Below are 18,243 nucleotides of genomic sequence, written 5' to 3' on the forward strand. Positions count from 1 at the left end.
TTTTTTTTTTTTTTTTTTAGTTCTTTCTTTTTTTTTTTTTTAATTATATCTTGTGTGGTTTCTCAGGTATACTTCTTTAAGGTGTGCTCATAACGTGTGGGTTTTCTTTTTTTTTTTTTACTGTTTTGGGGCTTCTCACCCAGCGTTTTGTTTCTTGAAGAGAACCTGGGTAAATACACACACACAAACATACATAAAATAGAAAAAAGGAAAATCTAACTAAAACGCCAGGAGGAAGGAAAAAAAAAAGAAAGAAAGAAAACAAAACCGCTTCAAAAGTTCCATTTGGAAACATCTTTGCAGATAATTAAAAGAACAACAACAAAAAGTAGTACTAGAAGAAATAAGTAGTAGTTGTACTAGTAATAGTAGTCGCACTAGTAGAAGCAGTAATAGTCTTAATAAGGAGGTGTGCTATATATATATATATATATATATATATATATAGGTAGTTGTTCGAAATGCGAGCGAATGATATCGTTAAGGGAAGGTACTCTACCTATCAGTTACAAGATCTTATTGGTAAAGGTGGAAATGCAGTAGTGCATAGTGCTATTGACCGAAGTACGGGTGCTATTGTTGCAGTTAAAAAAATGACAGCCCGTGATGATACTGTAATGTCGATGTGGAGAAAAGAAGTTGCTATTATAAGTTCCCTTGAACATCCGTATATTATTCGTTACATTGATCATACACGATCAGGAAAAGATTTCATTATTGTTACAGAATATGCACCTGGAGGATCTTTACTACAACAACTTAAACGAAATGGGCATTATGGTGAACGTGAAGTAGCACGTTTAATGTTTCAAATAACATCTGGTCTTGCATATATTCATGAAAAAAAAATCTTGCATAGGGATCTTAAGTGTGCTAATGTGCTTCTTGGGGCAGGTGATATTGTAAAACTTTCAGATTTTGGTTTGGCGATGCCACACGGATTTGTGCGTGGTGACGGGAATGATAGTAGTGGTGGTGAAGATGAACCTCAGAACGGTGCGGTTTCTCCTGCCGCGGCTGTTGAAGAAGAAGGTATGGTGGGTTCTGTCTATTGGATGGCACCTGAGACTATACGTGGGGAACCGCAGAATGAAAGTAGTGATATTTGGTCACTTGGTTGTCTTTGTATAGAACTCTTAACAGGAAATCCACCATTCTATGATCGTGCTCCGGTGAATGCACTCTATCATATTGCAGAATCGGATGAAGTTCCTATGCCAACAATAGAACTCTCGGAAGAGTGTAGAACTTTTCTTACGCATTGTCTTAATAGAGATCCAACAAAGCGAATGAACGCAGCGTCACTTTTGCGTTTACCATGGTTTGGTGGTTTTGTAGCGGAGAATATTCTCGAAACACTCGCTAATGCTCAGGCAGCAGATATTAGTGCAGATCAAGTTAGTAGCAATTCAACAGCGATTGCACGTTGGGTGGAGAGTAACTTATTTCATGAGAGGGCAGAACAACGTGAGCAATGGTTACGTGCTGGTTGTTTAAAAAAAGTTGTTGCGGTACTTCCAAAGGTAACAGCAGATGCATCCTTTCAAATTATTCGCAGTTTTGCCTTTGCTGCTCAGCGAGGACATATGGAACCAAGTTGTTTTCTCAGTCAACTTGGTGATACCGATTTATGGGATAATGAACGACTGGATGTTCTTGGAAAAGTGGATTCACTTTGTTCTCTTTTTGTCAGTTGTTGTGAACGGCAGGATCCGAGAGTAGCTCAGTATGCCCCAACACACCCTGGTGCACTTTGTTTTCTCTTACAGTGTACGGAAGGTAATATTGCCATACCTTGTATAGAAGCATTACGAAATCTTTTAGTTGGAGGAGATGAAGATGAAGGGACTTCTACTCAATCTGTCTCACAAGAAGTTCTTCCGATAGAAACTAGTAAAATTACCTACCGTCGTTTCATTTCTCAAAATCGTTTTGTTAGTGATAAAGCTTTTTATGCTGTACAACGCATAATTGAAGATGTCTGTTGTAAAGCCTTTCAAGAGGAGAAAGAACCTGCTATTGGTTGGTCTAATGTGGATAAATTATTTGAGATGCTTTTACAGGTATTTAAGAAAAATGGGAATGAATGTATTATTATGGGACCCTCTGCTGCTGCCTTACAAAATGCAGAGGGTGTAGACTCATCAACCACCATATCAGTTTCCGCTGGTGATACTGGAAGTGTAAGAGCGGAAGTAGGTGCTCGTACTGTTGGTGGTGGTAATAATAATAATAATAATAATAATAATAATAATAATAATACTAATGCAAATACTAGTACTAATTCTGTTGCTGTTGCTGGTGGTGTGGGTGTGGGTGGGGTTGGTAATAGTGGTGGTGTTGCTAACACATCTGTGGCATTAACTGGATCTACGTCTTTATGTACATCTACTGGTGCTGGTGGTGGTGGTGTTGGTGGCCCTGGTGGTGTGATGGGTATTAATACCAATAATAATACTACTACTGCTGCTACTAATAGTATAACTACCGCTACTTCTACTAGTAATGCTACCACGGTTGCTGCTGTTGCTGCTGCAGGTGCTGAGAATAGTGGTGTGCGTGTGAGCCTAGCTCACAGTGGTGTTAATAATAGTAATAGTAATAGTAGTGGTGTGAGTAGTACGAGACAGGGTGAGGAGCGTTGGTTGCTTGCCCTGCAGGAGGCGAGTCGTCATCTGTGCTCTAATGCGATTCTTCTCCTTCTGCAGTATATTGACTACGCCAGACGCCACGACCTCAAGTGTCTCAATCTCTGCGGTAAGAGCATCGCCGGTACATTTCTCATCGTTGCCTCTAATGCCGCCATTGACGCCACCACACGCATGGCCCTTCTGAAATGTCTGCCACTTCTCCAGCGGGCCTCGCAGCGGGCCGCGGGGTTTCTGCGCGACACCCGCTGCAGTGTCCCGCTGCTCGCCCACACGGCCCTCAACCTCCACGCCACCGCCGACGGCCGCGAGGACGATGTGCTCAAAGTCCTCCACACGATCTGCGAGGATGACGCCGTCGCCGCGGCCCTCGCCGCCAACAACGCCCTCGTCGCCGCCGTCGTGGAGCGGGCGGCAGTCGCGGCGGCGCGGCGGAAGTGGGCGGAAGTCATCGTGGCGCTGCGGCTGCTGGAGGTCCTCTTCGCCCACGCGAAGGAGCCGGGGAGAGTCGTCGAGTCCCGCGGGCTGCCGCAGTTGCTGCTGCGACTCGTCGAGGAGGAGAACTGCGGCGCCAATCTGAAGGCCGTCGCACAGCGGCTACTCAACGGTCTACAGACACAGACAAATGTACTCTAAAGAGAGAAGGAAAGAAAGATTAAAGGAGAGAATGAGAAGGATATGTGGAAAAGTAAGAATAACAATAACAACTGTGCACATATAAGGATAATGGAATGAAGTGTGGATCAAGAACGGAAGAGAAAAAAAAACAGAAAAAAAACATTTGGAAAGAATTAGAAAAAGAAAAAAAAAAAAACGATGCAACGGGCAGAGTTTTTTCTTTTTTTTTTCGTTTTGCTCTGATTTGTTTACTGCCCTTCTATTGTTGTAAATAAAACACTTGGTCTCCTTTCCTCACCTTCTTCCCCCTTTTCCGTCACAAAATTCTTACTCCTTTACTAAATTTGTCATTTTTTTTTTTTCTTTATTCTTCGTCTGTTATTGTGAATGGTAACGCTGATGAAAATACCATTTATGAATGCATACTAAATGATCGATGTCATCGTTTTTGCTTGACTACTACTATTATGACTGCTATTACTACTATTACCAGTACTACAACTAAATAATGATAATTACTATTGTTATTATTATTATTATTGTTATTATCATTATTATAGAAATCATCTTGTCCTGCATTTCTGGGAAGCTGAATACAACAGGACGTGACGCTAGAGGTGTGAGAACTATCACTTGGGGTACACATGAGAAAAAAGAGCGTCTCAAAACCACATTTTTTTTTTTTTTCCTTTTTTGCATCACCTTTTATTGATTCATGATTCGAGGTTATTTCCCCTTCTATTTATCTTCTTTTATGTACTCTTTATTTTTCTAGTCTCTTATACTGTGGAAGGTGGACAAATAAAAAAATAAAATAAAATTTACGAAGGATGGAAAAAAAATATCTGCATGTATACTTTTTTTTCTTTTTTTTTTTCTCTTTCTTTTTCATTCTTTTTAATTAAGTTTAAAAGGTGTGGTGAGGGGAGGAGGCCTCGCATGTTACGCTGTACGGGTCTATTGAACTCCATCACAGGAGCAGAAGCCACAACCGTCTCTTCATTATTACGGCGTTCACTATTGCTGCGGTGGCGGCTGCTCGCACTGCGGTGGGATAGTGACACGAATGTCTGCGTGTTGGCAGACGGAACTGCGGAGGGGCTTCCACGCGGAACACGACTAGAGATGTACGGTACAAAAGCAAAACTGATTAAACTCCATACTCTTGAAAAGGAGAAGTACAAACATGATGATAAGAAAAATTTATACAGTAGTAGTAGTACTTTCTCAGATGATGTGAAAATCATTACGGCGACCATAGAGAACATTCTCGCATCACTGGCGGAGGATGTGCGAGAAGTAAAGAGAATGACGATTTCGCCACCACAGTTAAATAATGGTGAAAGTGAAAATGATGTGCTCGCTGAGTGGTCTCTTAGCCCAGAAGGAAAAGCAAAAGAAAAACAACAACCAAAGGAACTGAAAGAAGAAAAGGAAAAAGATTATCTTCTTATGGAAAATGGGATTGTGTTTCCGACTCCAGAATCAACAGGTCTTCGGGTGTTACGTGTAGCTCGACAGGCCTTCGCACATTCATTAATAACTCAACTGCAGAGTCAACAGCAGAAACAACAACAACAAGAGGAACAAGAACTTCATCCAGAACATCAAAAAATACTACAAGAATTACAGGAAGTACAACCAAAATTATGCTCGAATGCTATTAACAACAACAACAACGATCCCCTCGCCATTCTTGATGTGAGTGAGTTCGATTGTACGTTTAGTCGTGTGGCGACACAGATCGCAGTGGAACGCGGTCTAGAACCTGAACAACAATTTCACGTTAGTTATGTTCCTCTTACTAATTCCGCAGCAGCAACGGCAACCGTGGATACAACTATTGCAAGTTTATTACGACTTGTGGCTCATCCACAGCGGGGTGCCCTCTCAGATCCACTACATGCCTTGCAATCTCGATACTTTACTCTTGGTTCCTACACTGTCAACTGGGGAAGTGGGAGAAGGAGGAATAGAAGAAGTGGTAGCAAAACTTACATGGAGAAAAAAGAGCCTATAGGAGTTCAACTTGCGAATGTTATGTCGAAGATGCACCGCGGTAGTACACTTATTGTTAATCTTGTTGGTGAGAAATATCAAGAAGAAGAAGAAGGACAACAAGGACAGCAACAGCAGGAAGAGGAACTGCAGCAACTTCGACAGGAAGCTAAAGCTCTCATCAGTGAAGCACTTTCACGGGGATCTCGTTGGGGTGTAATTATTGATGAAGTTTTACCTGCATGTGATTGCTATGACACTGCTGTGTCTTTTATTGTTTCACTCGATTAAGCCGAAGAAAAATGAGGTGCTTTTTATTCTTTTCTTTTTTTCTATTCTTATCCAATGTTGTTTGCTTTTTTATACATTTGAATATCCAATTTTTATTATTATTTGGATTACATAATATCTGTTTCTATCGATGAGGACGAAAAAAGAAGAAAAGAAAAAAAAAAAGGAAGGTGGAGTTGACATGTAGTTTGTATTGCCTTGGAATTCAATTTCTCTTTTCCCCCTTTTTTTTTCTTTCTTCTTTTTAATTATGAATCTATTTACTGTGCATATCAGTACCCCGGCGAGTGAGTTGGGAGTGATAATGCTGTCGAGTACCGCTGGATACACACACCGTTCGCGAGTGCTGGTCAAACGCCGTGATGAGACTTCTCTCCGCACGGTGTTGTGTCCTGCGATACGCCGCAGTAATTGCTGCCGCGCCCATCAACGTGAGGAACAGCTGCGGGCCGCATTAGCTGCCGAGCACGAACAGCAATTAATGCGCACCGCAACAGAGATGCACACACTGCAGTGTGAATTGCTGCCAGACGCCACACCCTCACTGGAGAGTATTCTCGCCGAGTTGCGGCGTACACCACCTTATGTGCATTGGAGTTTAGATGCGGCCGCAGCGGAGCGAATGGCGGAGTTGCGATTGCGGCACTGTCCGTATTCACATCAACGCGATATTCACGCCGTACTGCGCCAACAGAAGCGACTGGATGCAAAGACTATGAAAGAAGAAAAACAACAAAAACAGTTGAGTCAACGGAAAGAGGGATCTGCAATGGTAGAGACAAGACGACGGCGGGTGTTTAATGGCCTCACACCATTACAAAAATGTGTGGTGTGTTTACTCTGGCAACGTTCTTTCCATATTCCGCAGAAAGTTGTGTGTGATGTGCGGCGCCGCATGGAGGAAGATTTACTGGAGAATGAAGAGAGTGAAGTGGATGTGAATGCACGTGTAGAGGCTGAGGAACAGCAATTGGTGTCTGTTACTGTTTGTCGTCCAACACTTGGAGTGGTGGATTTATCATCCATTCCTCACATTGTGGCATACATCTCACAACACCCAGAGGAGTCTGTTATCTTGCCAGAGACGTTTGAACACTTTATCGGTGGTGATGGCACCAGTAATAGTAATAATAATAATAATAATAATAATAATAATAATAATAATAAAAAGAGTAGCCGTATCGGTAGTGTTGGAAACAGCATTATTCCAAGCGGCCTGACAGAGAAGCAGGTGGATATCAGCTCAACCGCCTGCGCACATGAGTTGGTCGAAGCTATTCTCTGGACACTGCAGGTAATAAATGAAGAGATGGTGCAAAAAAGAGAGAATACACCACATAATAAATTAGTCTTGCGTTCTCTGACGTTACGTCGATGTGACATCACATCTGCAGATGCGCTTATTGGTGCTCTTCGCAAACAACGACAGGAAACCACATTGCTGGCTCTTGACATCAGTGATAACAGACTCATGAATCTTCGTTTTCTCTTTGCTCTTCGTGCACACTTCTCTGAACGGCTGCTGCGTCTCTCACTTGAAGGAAATCCCATCACACGTAAGCCAGATTATCGTGAACAGGTGCGGAAGTCCCTTCCAAAACTCACAAGTCTCGATGGTAAAGCCATACGACGACCACCACTATCAATGCCATACCCGTCAACACTTTCTGACACTTTCCGTCTTGCCACTACAACTACAACTACAACTAGTAGTAGTAGTTGTAGTGGTAGTAACAATGATAATAGTGGTAATAGTAATGCAGTAGTCACACCAAACCGCCGGGTTCTTCGTGCTGAGGAATTGGATGCTGTTATGGATAACCTTGCAAGGTTTCTGTATATATGGGAAACACGCCGTGTGCCATGGACGGTGGCAGAAGTAGAAAAGCAATTACAACAACACAGACGTCTTTCATTAAAGCGACACAAAAATGAGGCAGGAACAAAAAGGAAAGAAGAAAAAGAAGAACAAGGAGATGAATTTATATTACCTCCAGAGGAGGAACTTGATGAGGATAACTTTCATCACCGTTATTTGCATCCCTCAGCTATGTTTACCATGACTTTACATGATCAACTTTCATTCTTTGATCCAGAGACTATGCGGCTTGCGACGGAAGTAGAATTTGACAAGAGTTACACTGGTATGCGACTATCCCCAGTTGATGTGCGAGATCTTCGTGTATTTGATGTGGCTATGAAAGGCAATAGTCGTAATTTGTTATTAGGACGATCTGTGTTGCATCGATTTGCACGTGGTTCACTAAACTGTTACACGGCGTATAAATATAGTATGTATCCTCAACAACTGCAGGTTTGTCATCATCTCGGTGGAGCAGTCATCTCTATATCGAAGATAACGGATACCGCAATAAAAGATACATCGACAAAGCCTGTGGTCTCTAAAGAACAAGAACAAGAACAACCGAAAAAGAAAAACAGAGAGAAAGAAAAAGAGAAACAAAAGCCAGGTAGTAAGAAGAATCGATTGGAAATGGAATCTTCTTCTTCTCCTTCTCCTTCTGGTGTTTTCTCCAGTAACACTTACGCACGTAAACCAACATTTTATATTGTAACTATGCATGGTGTGATGACATGGCGATCACCTAGTATGAAACGGGGTGAATGTATTATGGCAGCGTATGATCGTGTGGTGACATTTGTGGATAATGCCCTTCCACCCACAAGTGCGTTGGAACGCCGTCGTGGGGCACCTTTACTAGTCTTTAATGATCACATCTATCTCCGCCCCGCCTGTAGTGGTGATCGTGTTTGTTATCTCGCCCACTCACATGAACGAGTGGCACGATTGGTGGTTGAGTTTGGCCTTGAGGCCTGCGGTGTTGGCGGTGTTGGTCTTGTGCGGGCGGTTGCGGAGCGGGCGAGTAGTGATGCGGCCGCACACGCCACTCTGCGGCTGTTGGTGTTTGGCCCACACGCCGTGGATGCGGAGATCCGAGAAGCGTGTGAACAGCTCCTGCAACAAGGGCAAGAACAAGAAGAAAAGGAGGAGGAGGAAGAAGAACAAGAGCAAGAGGGATCGGAAGAGGAGAATGAGAATGAGAATGAGGATGATTGCACCAATAGTGCAGATAGACGTTATTTTGATATTCTTTCTCTCATTACGAGTGATTGTACGGCGATGGATCAGGAAGGCAATGAGGAGGATAATAACAAGAAAGATGATCTGGTGGAGTCCATTCCACACCGGGTGACGCTTGCTCAAGTGGATATGGCAGTGGCATTCATGAATAGCCGTTACACTGCCGCCTTTACCTCTAACCGTAAAAGAACAGATGGGAAAGAGGAAGAAGTGGAGAAGAAGAAGAAGAAAAAAAACAAAGTTTAAAGGATAATAAAAAACGTGTAAACATCACTGAAAGAAGAAATTAAAAAAAAAAAGGTGTATGAAAATAAACTTAATCCAAGATATATTGGAAAAAATGTTATCTTAACTTTGCTGAGGAAAAAGTATCCTTATACATATTTGTTTATTTTGATTCTCATGCTATTCTTTTATTTATTTTATTTTTCTTTCTTTTGATTCTTGATTCTTGTTATTATGATTCGTGTTTATATTCTCTGGTAGAAATATCGACTACGGCCGATGTGGAGATGCCGAATATTAGCAGATGTAGCCCGTGGTGTGCGTGACACGGCCACTCGTCCTAGTACATATCCCTACCAGCGCGGTGGCAGAGTGCATGCACGCACTACTAATAGTAACAACCATAAACTTAATAGCAACAACAACAATAATAATAATAATAACAAGAGATCATTTTGGTTGTTTCCCTTTTCGTGGAGTCCATCCAAAGCATTTGTATGGCTGAAGGCAAACGCGATGGCGCTTGCAACCTATCAATTCTTCCTTGAGGCAAGTTGCACTTCCTACTTTGCATGGTTGTTGCTGCATGGTGGGATGACGACAAGCGACATAGAGGCACGAATGCGCAATAGCAATAGTGGTACTGCATTACTCGCAGGTCTTGTAGACTGGAAGAGTGGGCAACATGCGGAGGGATACACTATTGCTGGTCACCATATAGACGCAGAAACACTCTCAGCATTTCACACAGGGCATAATATCGCTGCTGGACTGTTGCCACTGCAGTTAGTGCTGCTTGCCCTCACATATCCAGCGGTGAGACGAGTATGGATTAGGGCTAGTGGACCCCTCACAGCATCACTGCGGCAGATGAGAGATCGGAGCATAACGAATATCTTTGGAAATCGTTTCGCAGGTTACACCACTACATCTGCAGCTGCTGAAAATACTGCGGCGTGTAACCCTTTCGGCAAACAACAACGACGTCGCAAGTAAAATATCACAAACCAAGTAACGGAAGCTCTCTCTATTTAGTCATAGCGGGCAAGAAAAAAGAAAAGAAAAGAAGAGAAAAATCACATTGATTAGTTGTACGTACATCTACACATATTTACACAAACATATATACAAACACTTTCTCGCTCACTTAAAGAAAGAAAGAAAGAGAGCAACAACAACAAAAAAGAAACTTTATGTGTATTTTCGTACATATCTCCTTACATATTCTGGCATAATGCTATTTCGGGTTTTTCCCCCCCCCCCCTTTGTTTTTCTCTCTCTCTATTTTTTCTTTTTTTTGACAAAAACTACTTTAGGTGGATTTGTTTTTCTTCGCAAGTGGTGAGGTAACGCGAAACGGTCAAAAAAGCGCAAGTGTACCTTGCCACAGGTTAGCTCTTTAAAGAAAGAATAAAGGAATATCGTCACAAGAAAGGAAGAATAAATTGTAGGAAAACTAAGAGGCCAGACCAGTAGGCGAAAGAGAATTTATAGAAACATATATAATAGTCTAACTTCCTATGAAATCTTTGTACCTCCGTCCAGTAATGTTATTATTGCTATCCCTACTTGTATTACTCTTCACAAATTGTGGTGTAGATGCATGGAACTTCGGTGAAGTTATTCCGGTCACTATTGATCTGCGACTGCAGCGTGAGGCACCAAACCTCATGGTAGCACGTGACGACGTGGACGATGCGGAAGATATGGCGGATAACATAAATAACCAAAACGATAACGAGGGAATTCCCCCAGCAGGAATGGCAAGAGGAAAGGTTTACACTCGTCCCTTACCGCCTGAGTTTTGCCCACGGTTTGGAATCAATCGCCGCGTACATCATCCTGCACATTCAATGTTTGAATACGCACATAACACATCGCGTAGCCCAAAACAATCACTTCAAGATATCGCGGTGCGATTTCAACTAGAGAGAGGTCTTGGTAAGGCCACAGCATGGATTCCATTGTTACAACAGACACTACGACCATCACCATTTGCACGGCAACAACCAATACCAACAGATGCAGTACCTACATTGGCCGTAGTACACTTTTACTTTGGATATCAGGGTGGGACCTTCAACAAACTCACCACATTTCGCGTAGATATAGAATACTCAAAAACACCACACGATGACGTGGAACTTCACTACCACTGGGATGAACACCGTGCGTACAATCCACACAGAGCACTTAGTGCCTGTGCCTTTGTTTCCGTCATAGCCACAGTCGTGATCCTACACTTCGTTATCTTGCGCAATGGAAAATTCGCCCAAAGGATAAGAAAAGGGCAAATAATAGTACGCAACCACAAGGAATGAAATACGACAATGCATTTTCATATACGAGAGCGAGAAACACTATAGCAACGCAGCTACAAACACTATGAAAAAAAGAAAAAAAAAATCCGTTTTTTTTTTTTTTTTTTACTAAACTAGATAAAAACGAAACAAAAAAAAATGTACGAACAACAGCAACAACAACCACGCAATCATACCAGTAAAACCAATATGAAATCAAATCTCACCAAAATACCAACAGGTGAATCAAACAATATTATATATAAAAAAAAATACTACTCCAATTAACACATAAACATTTCTATATCAATGCCTTTCTCTCCTACTGTTTCTTTGTGTGTTGTGTGTTTCATAGAGTCTGTTTTTCGCGTAATTTTAAGCTAACACCATGGGGAAGGAAAAAGTACATATGAACCTTGTGGTCGTCGGCCACGTCGATGCCGGCAAGTCCACGGCCACTGGCCACCTCATTTACAAGTGCGGTGGTATTGACAAGCGTACGATTGAGAAGTTCGAGAAGGAGGCTGCTGAAATTGGCAAGGCATCCTTCAAGTACGCTTGGGTGCTCGACAAGCTGAAGGCAGAGCGTGAACGCGGTATCACGATCGATATTGCGCTCTGGAAGTTTGAGTCCCCCAAGTCTGTGTTCACGATCATTGACGCCCCCGGCCATCGTGATTTCATCAAGAATATGATTACAGGTACATCCCAGGCTGATGCGGCCATCCTGATCATTGCCTCTGCACAGGGTGAGTTCGAGGCTGGTATCTCGAAGGACGGTCAGACTCGCGAGCACGCCCTGCTTGCCTTCACACTTGGCGTGAAGCAGATGGTTGTGTGCTGCAACAAGATGGACGACAAGACAGTGAACTACGGCCAGGAGCGCTATGAGGAGATCGTGAAGGAGGTGTCAACCTACCTGAAGAAGGTCGGTTACAACGTGGAGAAGGTGCGCTTCATCCCCATCTCTGGATGGCAGGGCGACAACATGATCGAGAAGTCCGACAAGATGCCATGGTACAAGGGTCCCACGCTGCTGGAGGCCCTCGACATGCTCGAGCCCCCAGTGCGTCCCAGCGACAAGCCCCTGCGTCTGCCCCTGCAGGACGTGTACAAGATCGGTGGTATTGGTACGGTGCCCGTGGGCCGTGTAGAGACTGGTGTGATGAAGCCTGGTGATGTGGTGACATTCGCCCCCGCCAACGTGACCACCGAGGTGAAGTCTATTGAGATGCACCACGAGCAGCTGGCTGAGGCCACCCCCGGCGACAACGTTGGTTTCAACGTGAAGAACGTGTCTGTGAAGGACATCCGTCGTGGTAACGTGTGCGGTAACTCCAAGAACGACCCCCCGAAGGAGGCCGCTGACTTCACGGCGCAGGTGATCATCCTGAACCACCCTGGTCAGATCGGCAACGGCTATGCGCCCGTGCTGGATTGCCACACCTGCCACATTGCGTGCAAGTTCGCCGAGATCGAGTCCAAGATTGACCGCCGTTCTGGTAAGGAGCTGGAGAAGAACCCCAAGGCCATCAAGTCGGGTGATGCCGCTATCGTCCGCATGGTGCCCCAGAAGCCCATGTGCGTGGAGGTGTTCAACGACTACGCTCCTCTCGGCCGCTTCGCCGTGCGTGACATGCGTCAGACCGTCGCCGTCGGTATCATCAAGGCGGTGACAAAGAAGGACGGCAGCGGTGGCAAGGTCACCAAGGCCGCCGCGAAGGCATCCAAGAAGTAAAATGATCGGAATGCTCCTTTGCACACATGATCTTGTGTATACGTGTGTGTGTGTGTAGAAATATGTGTGCCGGCTGATAATAAAGGAAGCAGTAATAAAAGTGATATTGCAACCAATAAGAAATTAAGGAATAATGTTTTGAAGAAGAAAAGAGAAAAATATAGGTCTAACCTATTTTAAATTTTAGCGTGCCTGGAGGCACATGAGAGAGCAACCTGTTGTGTCGTCTCTCTCTCTTTCTCTCTGTGCTTTTTGTTTGCCTCCCGCCCCATGGCGCACCCTGTGATGCATGTACATGTCTCTACTGATGCTTCTCTTTCCCCTGTCTATGTTTCTTTGTGTGTTGTGTGTTTCACAGAGTCTGTTTTCCGCGTAATTTTAAGCTAATACCATGGGGAAGGAAAAAGTACATATGAACCTTGTGGTCGTCGGCCACGTCGATGCCGGCAAGTCCACGGCCACTGGCCACCTCATTTACAAGTGCGGTGGTATTGACAAGCGTACGATTGAGAAGTTCGAGAAGGAGGCTGCTGAAATTGGCAAGGCATCCTTCAAGTACGCTTGGGTGCTCGACAAGCTGAAGGCAGAGCGTGAACGCGGTATCACGATCGATATTGCGCTCTGGAAGTTTGAGTCCCCCAAGTCTGTGTTCACGATCATTGACGCCCCCGGCCATCGTGATTTCATCAAGAATATGATTACAGGTACATCCCAGGCTGATGCGGCCATCCTGATCATTGCCTCTGCACAGGGTGAGTTCGAGGCTGGTATCTCGAAGGACGGTCAGACTCGCGAGCACGCCCTGCTTGCCTTCACACTTGGCGTGAAGCAGATGGTTGTGTGCTGCAACAAGATGGACGACAAGACAGTGAACTACGGCCAGGAGCGCTATGAGGAGATCGTGAAGGAGGTGTCAACCTACCTGAAGAAGGTCGGTTACAACGTGGAGAAGGTGCGCTTCATCCCCATCTCTGGATGGCAGGGCGACAACATGATCGAGAAGTCCGACAAGATGCCATGGTACAAGGGTCCCACGCTGCTGGAGGCCCTCGACATGCTCGAGCCCCCAGTGCGTCCCAGCGACAAGCCCCTGCGTCTGCCCCTGCAGGACGTGTACAAGATCGGTGGTATTGGTACGGTGCCCGTGGGCCGTGTAGAGACTGGTGTGATGAAGCCTGGTGATGTGGTGACATTCGCCCCCGCCAACGTGACCACCGAGGTGAAGTCTATTGAGATGCACCACGAGCAGCTGGCTGAGGCCACCCCCGGCGACAACGTTGGTTTCAACGTGAAGAACGTGTCTGTGAAGGACATCCGTCGTGGTAACGTGTGCGGTAACTCCAAGAACGACCCCCCGAAGGAGGCTGCTGACTTCACGGCGCAGGTGATCATCCTGAACCACCCTGGCCAGATCGGCAACGGCTATGCGCCCGTCCTGGATTGCCACACCTGCCACATTGCGTGCAAGTTCGCCGAGATCGAGTCCAAGATTGACCGCCGTTCTGGTAAGGAGCTGGAGAAGAACCCCAAGGCCATCAAGTCGGGTGATGCCGCTATCGTCCGCATGGTGCCCCAGAAGCCCATGTGCGTGGAGGTGTTCAACGACTACGCTCCTCTCGGCCGCTTCGCCGTGCGTGACATGCGTCAGACCGTCGCCGTCGGTATCATCAAGGCGGTGACAAAGAAGGACGGCAGCGGTGGCAAGGTCACCAAGGCCGCCGCGAAGGCATCCAAGAAGTAAAATGATCGGAATGCTCCTTTGCACACATGATCTTGTGTATACGTGTGTGTGTGTGTAGAAATATGTGTGCCGGCTGATAATAAAGGAAGCAGTAATAAAAGTGATATTACAACCAATAAGAAATTAAGGAATAATGTTTTGAAGAAGAAAAAAGGACAATATAGGTCTAACCTATTTTAAATTTTAGCGTGCCTGGAGGCACATGAGAGGGCAACCTGTTGTGTCGTCTCTCTCTCTTTCTCTCTGTGCTTTTTGTTTGCCTCCCGCCCCATGGCGCACCCTGTGATGCATGTACATGTCTCTACTGATGCTTCTCTTTCCCCTGTCTATGTTTCTTTGTGTGTTGTGTGTTTCATAGAGTCTGTTTTTCGCGTAATTTTAAGCAATCATTATGAAAGAAGGAAAGGTATATGTGAATCTCGGTGTTGTTGGCCTTGAAACTTGTTCTTGTTTTGTTTTTTCAAGAGCACTTATTCTTTTACTTCTGTTGATTGGCTGTGTGGAGAGAAATCCAGGACCGGTTCAAAGTTCTGAGAATGCACCTGTTTGTCGTGCATTGAAAAAGTGTGATGGTGAAGTTGATATGTCTGTTGATAACTTTAATAAGATTTGTGATTCTGAATGTATGGATGCTGAATTGGTTGATTCTAGTGAGGACGAGTTTGATGATGATAATTGGCTTGAAGTGGATTTTGGAGAACTTTCTTTAACGGATAAGTTGGTGAACTCTAGTATGAAGAGCTGTGGTAACAGAAAAAGCTTATCACCCTTGTCTAGTAGAGGTAAGTCAATGGAAAGTGGACGTGTACTAGTTCCCACTGTGCAGTGTGGGCGGAAAAAGAGGCAAAATGTAAAGAAAAGAAATCATTCTGGTAGACAACCCTTTGTAAATAATGATATTTCTGCTTTACATCGTGCCTTGGTTCGACAGTTGTTACCTTGGCGTCCTGCTCAAAAACTATCAGAAGTTGTAAGAAACTACGCTGATATTGTTGTTTGCATGGAGTTTCTGGTAAAGGTTCACAAGAAGAGGTGTCGATTTTTAATGTTGGATTATTTATCCAAATATAGACGTAGATGTAAAGTTATTTCTTCTTCTTCTTCTTCATCGAATCCTGTTGACAAAACCTCTTCTTGTGATGTGCCGGGTGATAACAACGATGGAAGTTCGAGGAATAAACCGATGGAAGAAAAAGAATTCCGTTCTGGTATTCATACAACTACCGTGGAAAATACAATAAACCCAATGGAGAGTTCTGAAGGAGTGAATAAAAAGGGAATACTTTATTCTGAGGAAATTATTACAGATGTACCGCAGAATCCAAATGATGAAATGAAAAATCCTTTTCTGCTTCCTTGTAGTGTAGATTATTCTATACCTAAGGAAAATTTAAAAACTCCTAAATCTTGCAATTCATTTTGGATGGCAAGTCAAGGGCAATATTGTGTGAGCAGCCAACAGGAATTTTCTGCTGAAGAACATCCATTTTCTATACTTGGATCTCGCTCTGGTAAGAACTACTGTAAAGCGTACAGTGGTCTTTTATGAAGAATTTTGAATTTTATTTTACTATTTAGTTGAAGGAAATTATATACAGTGCGTATTGATGTATTCATTTGGGCTGTTAACAGATAGTTTTACTAGTGTTTTTCTTTTTTTTTTTTCTCGTTTGATAGGAATGATGAGAAGAATGATTCTTTAGACTATAAGGCACGGATACCCTTATACGTTAGGAAAACGTGATGGATCTCTTTATGACGTGACGATGTTTTTTTTTTTTTTTTTTTTTTCTTCAGTTAAGTATTCTCTTGATTCTAACATCTATTGCTTATATATAGCTCTGGATGTGATTTTTTTTTTTTTTTTAGTCTGCCTCTTATCATTTCTTTTTCTTTTTTCTTTTTTTTTTTCAGTATTTTCGACGCCTCTAATAATATTTGTGAAATAGAAGCGCGTTATGAAGTACAGATGTCTATTGGATTATCTTATTTTTCGCCAAGAAGGTTTGGTCTACACAGTAGTGAGACCCTGTTTATTTCGTAGATGTTTTCACTACGTATTCTATAAAGAGTTGTTGGGGTAGAAGAAGTATGGGGTTTACCCTGGGAAATGATTTGAATGGATGTTTATGATCATAATGATGGTATTTCTCCTGAGAAAAGATGTGTTTTTTTTTTTTTTTTTCTTTTTCTTTACAATGTGTTCGGTAGTTCTATTTTGGCATTTACAACCCTCAGGAACTGAGAAGTATACTCTCTTGTTGTTTTTCGAATAAGGGTTGACCGTTCCTCTAAAAGAGTTTTTATTATTATTTTCAATATTTTACGTTAGCGGATGGTATATATATATATACTAACAATTATACACCGTATAAATTTTTTTTCTTTTCTTCTTGGTGGTGGTGACTGATTTAAAAAAAAAGAAAAAAAAAGAATGGGTGTAGTTAGCGTGAGGAACGAAACAGTCAATTAAAAAGAAAAAGAAAAGAAATAAAAAAAAAAAATAACAGTTTAAAGCAAAGAATTAAAGGAAAGAATTATGTTCTTCTAGTCTATCTTCTTTGTTTTCTTTTGATCTCTATTGGTGGGGTATATTTACAAGTAAGGACAACAAGGGTTCTCTCTTTTTTTATTTTTGAATATATATATATATATATATATATATTTCTGTTTTCTTTTTTTTCTTCTGTTTGTAGGCATGGTATTTCAAAATGCCTTCAAATGTTTCTCTGCAGTTTACTTTGCGAGTTTTTCTCTCTGTGTGGAGTTGTGGTGAATTCATTCGAATACTAATGGCGCTTTGTTTCCTTCTCCCATAGTGTTTGTTTAAACTCCTGTGCAGAGATCAGAGAAATTCAGTTGACGATGATTTTTTTTTTTTTTTTGCTTCTTGTTGGGATGCTTGTTTACAGTGTGTGTCTCAACCACTGAGTGCGATTAGTTACATTTATTTCTCTTAATAGTTTTACAGTTTCTTCAACAGTTTTTTTTTTTTTTGTTTTTTTAATTAGTTATTGTTGTTTGTTCTTTTTTTTTCTTATAATCGCAATGAAAACATTTTTTTATTCTCCTTATTGCATTATTATTTGCAAGTAGTAGAAAAGGTTTTGTTTTCTGAAGTTTCACACCTTTACATATCTGTTTTTATTTATAAAGAGAAGTACTTTTTGAGAGAGTACTAAAAGGTGTTTGGGATATTATGTTTTTCAGTAAAAGTTGATATTCTTCTAGTTTTCTTGTTTTTCTTTCTATACAGTACTTGAGTCTTCTTATATACATTTCTGATATATATACATATATATATATATATATATATATAATATAGTATTCTCAGGGATGTGTTTATTATTATTATTATTATTATTATTATTATTATTATTATTATTATTATTTTGTTGTTTATGCAGTAGGGCTTTTGTTAGTCTACAATACAGTGATGGGGTATGTTTGTTTGTTTGTTTTTGAAGTCTACGTTGAAAACAATCTCCATCTGAAGAGAAGAAAAAAGAAAAAAAAACAAGAGAAGAAGAAGAAAAAAAAAAAAACAGTTTTCAATTGTATATCTTCCTTTTTTTTTCTTT

At 42.4% G+C, this 18,243-nt stretch overlaps 8 protein-coding genes across 8 annotated transcripts; all 8 read left to right on the forward strand.

Annotated features, from left to right (window-relative positions):
- Positions 1-461: 461 nt before the first annotated feature.
- TM35_000121360 (putative protein kinase) lies at positions 462-3,284 on the forward strand (the record flags this gene model as incomplete). The annotated part of the gene is made up of 1 exon (XM_029025111.1): positions 462-3,284. The coding sequence occupies one exon, from the start codon at positions 462-464 to the stop codon at positions 3,282-3,284; it is 2,823 nt and encodes a 940-aa protein (XP_028883427.1).
- Positions 3,285-4,205: 921 nt separating this feature from the next.
- Positions 4,206-5,555, forward strand: TM35_000121370 (uncharacterized protein; the record flags this gene model as incomplete). The annotated part of the gene is made up of 1 exon (XM_029025112.1): positions 4,206-5,555. One exon carries the CDS (start codon positions 4,206-4,208, stop codon positions 5,553-5,555), a length of 1,350 nt encoding a protein of 449 aa, XP_028883428.1.
- Positions 5,556-5,805: 250 nt separating this feature from the next.
- On the forward strand, positions 5,806-8,904 carry TM35_000121380 (uncharacterized protein; the record flags this gene model as incomplete). The annotated part of the gene is made up of 1 exon (XM_029025113.1): positions 5,806-8,904. The coding sequence occupies one exon, from the start codon at positions 5,806-5,808 to the stop codon at positions 8,902-8,904; it is 3,099 nt and encodes a 1,032-aa protein (XP_028883429.1).
- A 258-nt stretch (positions 8,905-9,162) lies between these two features.
- On the forward strand, positions 9,163-9,879 carry TM35_000121390 (uncharacterized protein; the record flags this gene model as incomplete). The annotated part of the gene is made up of 1 exon (XM_029025114.1): positions 9,163-9,879. The coding sequence occupies one exon, from the start codon at positions 9,163-9,165 to the stop codon at positions 9,877-9,879; it is 717 nt and encodes a 238-aa protein (XP_028883430.1).
- A 524-nt stretch (positions 9,880-10,403) lies between these two features.
- Positions 10,404-11,204, forward strand: TM35_000121400 (uncharacterized protein; the record flags this gene model as incomplete). The annotated part of the gene is made up of 1 exon (XM_029025115.1): positions 10,404-11,204. The coding sequence occupies one exon, from the start codon at positions 10,404-10,406 to the stop codon at positions 11,202-11,204; it is 801 nt and encodes a 266-aa protein (XP_028883431.1).
- Positions 11,205-11,571: 367 nt separating this feature from the next.
- TM35_000121410 (putative EF-1-alpha) lies at positions 11,572-12,921 on the forward strand (the record flags this gene model as incomplete). Its single annotated transcript, XM_029025116.1, has 1 exon — positions 11,572-12,921. The coding sequence occupies one exon, from the start codon at positions 11,572-11,574 to the stop codon at positions 12,919-12,921; it is 1,350 nt and encodes a 449-aa protein (XP_028883432.1).
- Positions 12,922-13,333: 412 nt separating this feature from the next.
- On the forward strand, positions 13,334-14,662 carry TM35_000121420 (elongation factor 1-alpha; the record flags this gene model as incomplete). Its single annotated transcript, XM_029025117.1, has 1 exon — positions 13,334-14,662. One exon carries the CDS (start codon positions 13,334-13,336, stop codon positions 14,660-14,662), a length of 1,329 nt encoding a protein of 442 aa, XP_028883433.1.
- Positions 14,663-15,053: 391 nt separating this feature from the next.
- On the forward strand, positions 15,054-16,211 carry TM35_000121430 (uncharacterized protein; the record flags this gene model as incomplete). Its single annotated transcript, XM_029025118.1, has 1 exon — positions 15,054-16,211. The coding sequence occupies one exon, from the start codon at positions 15,054-15,056 to the stop codon at positions 16,209-16,211; it is 1,158 nt and encodes a 385-aa protein (XP_028883434.1).
- Positions 16,212-18,243: the final 2,032 nt, after the last annotated feature.

Source organism: Trypanosoma theileri (assembly GCF_002087225.1).
Source record: "Trypanosoma theileri isolate Edinburgh chromosome Unknown TM35_Tth_12_V1, whole genome shotgun sequence".
Lineage (NCBI taxonomy): Eukaryota > Euglenozoa > Kinetoplastea > Trypanosomatida > Trypanosomatidae > Trypanosoma > Trypanosoma theileri.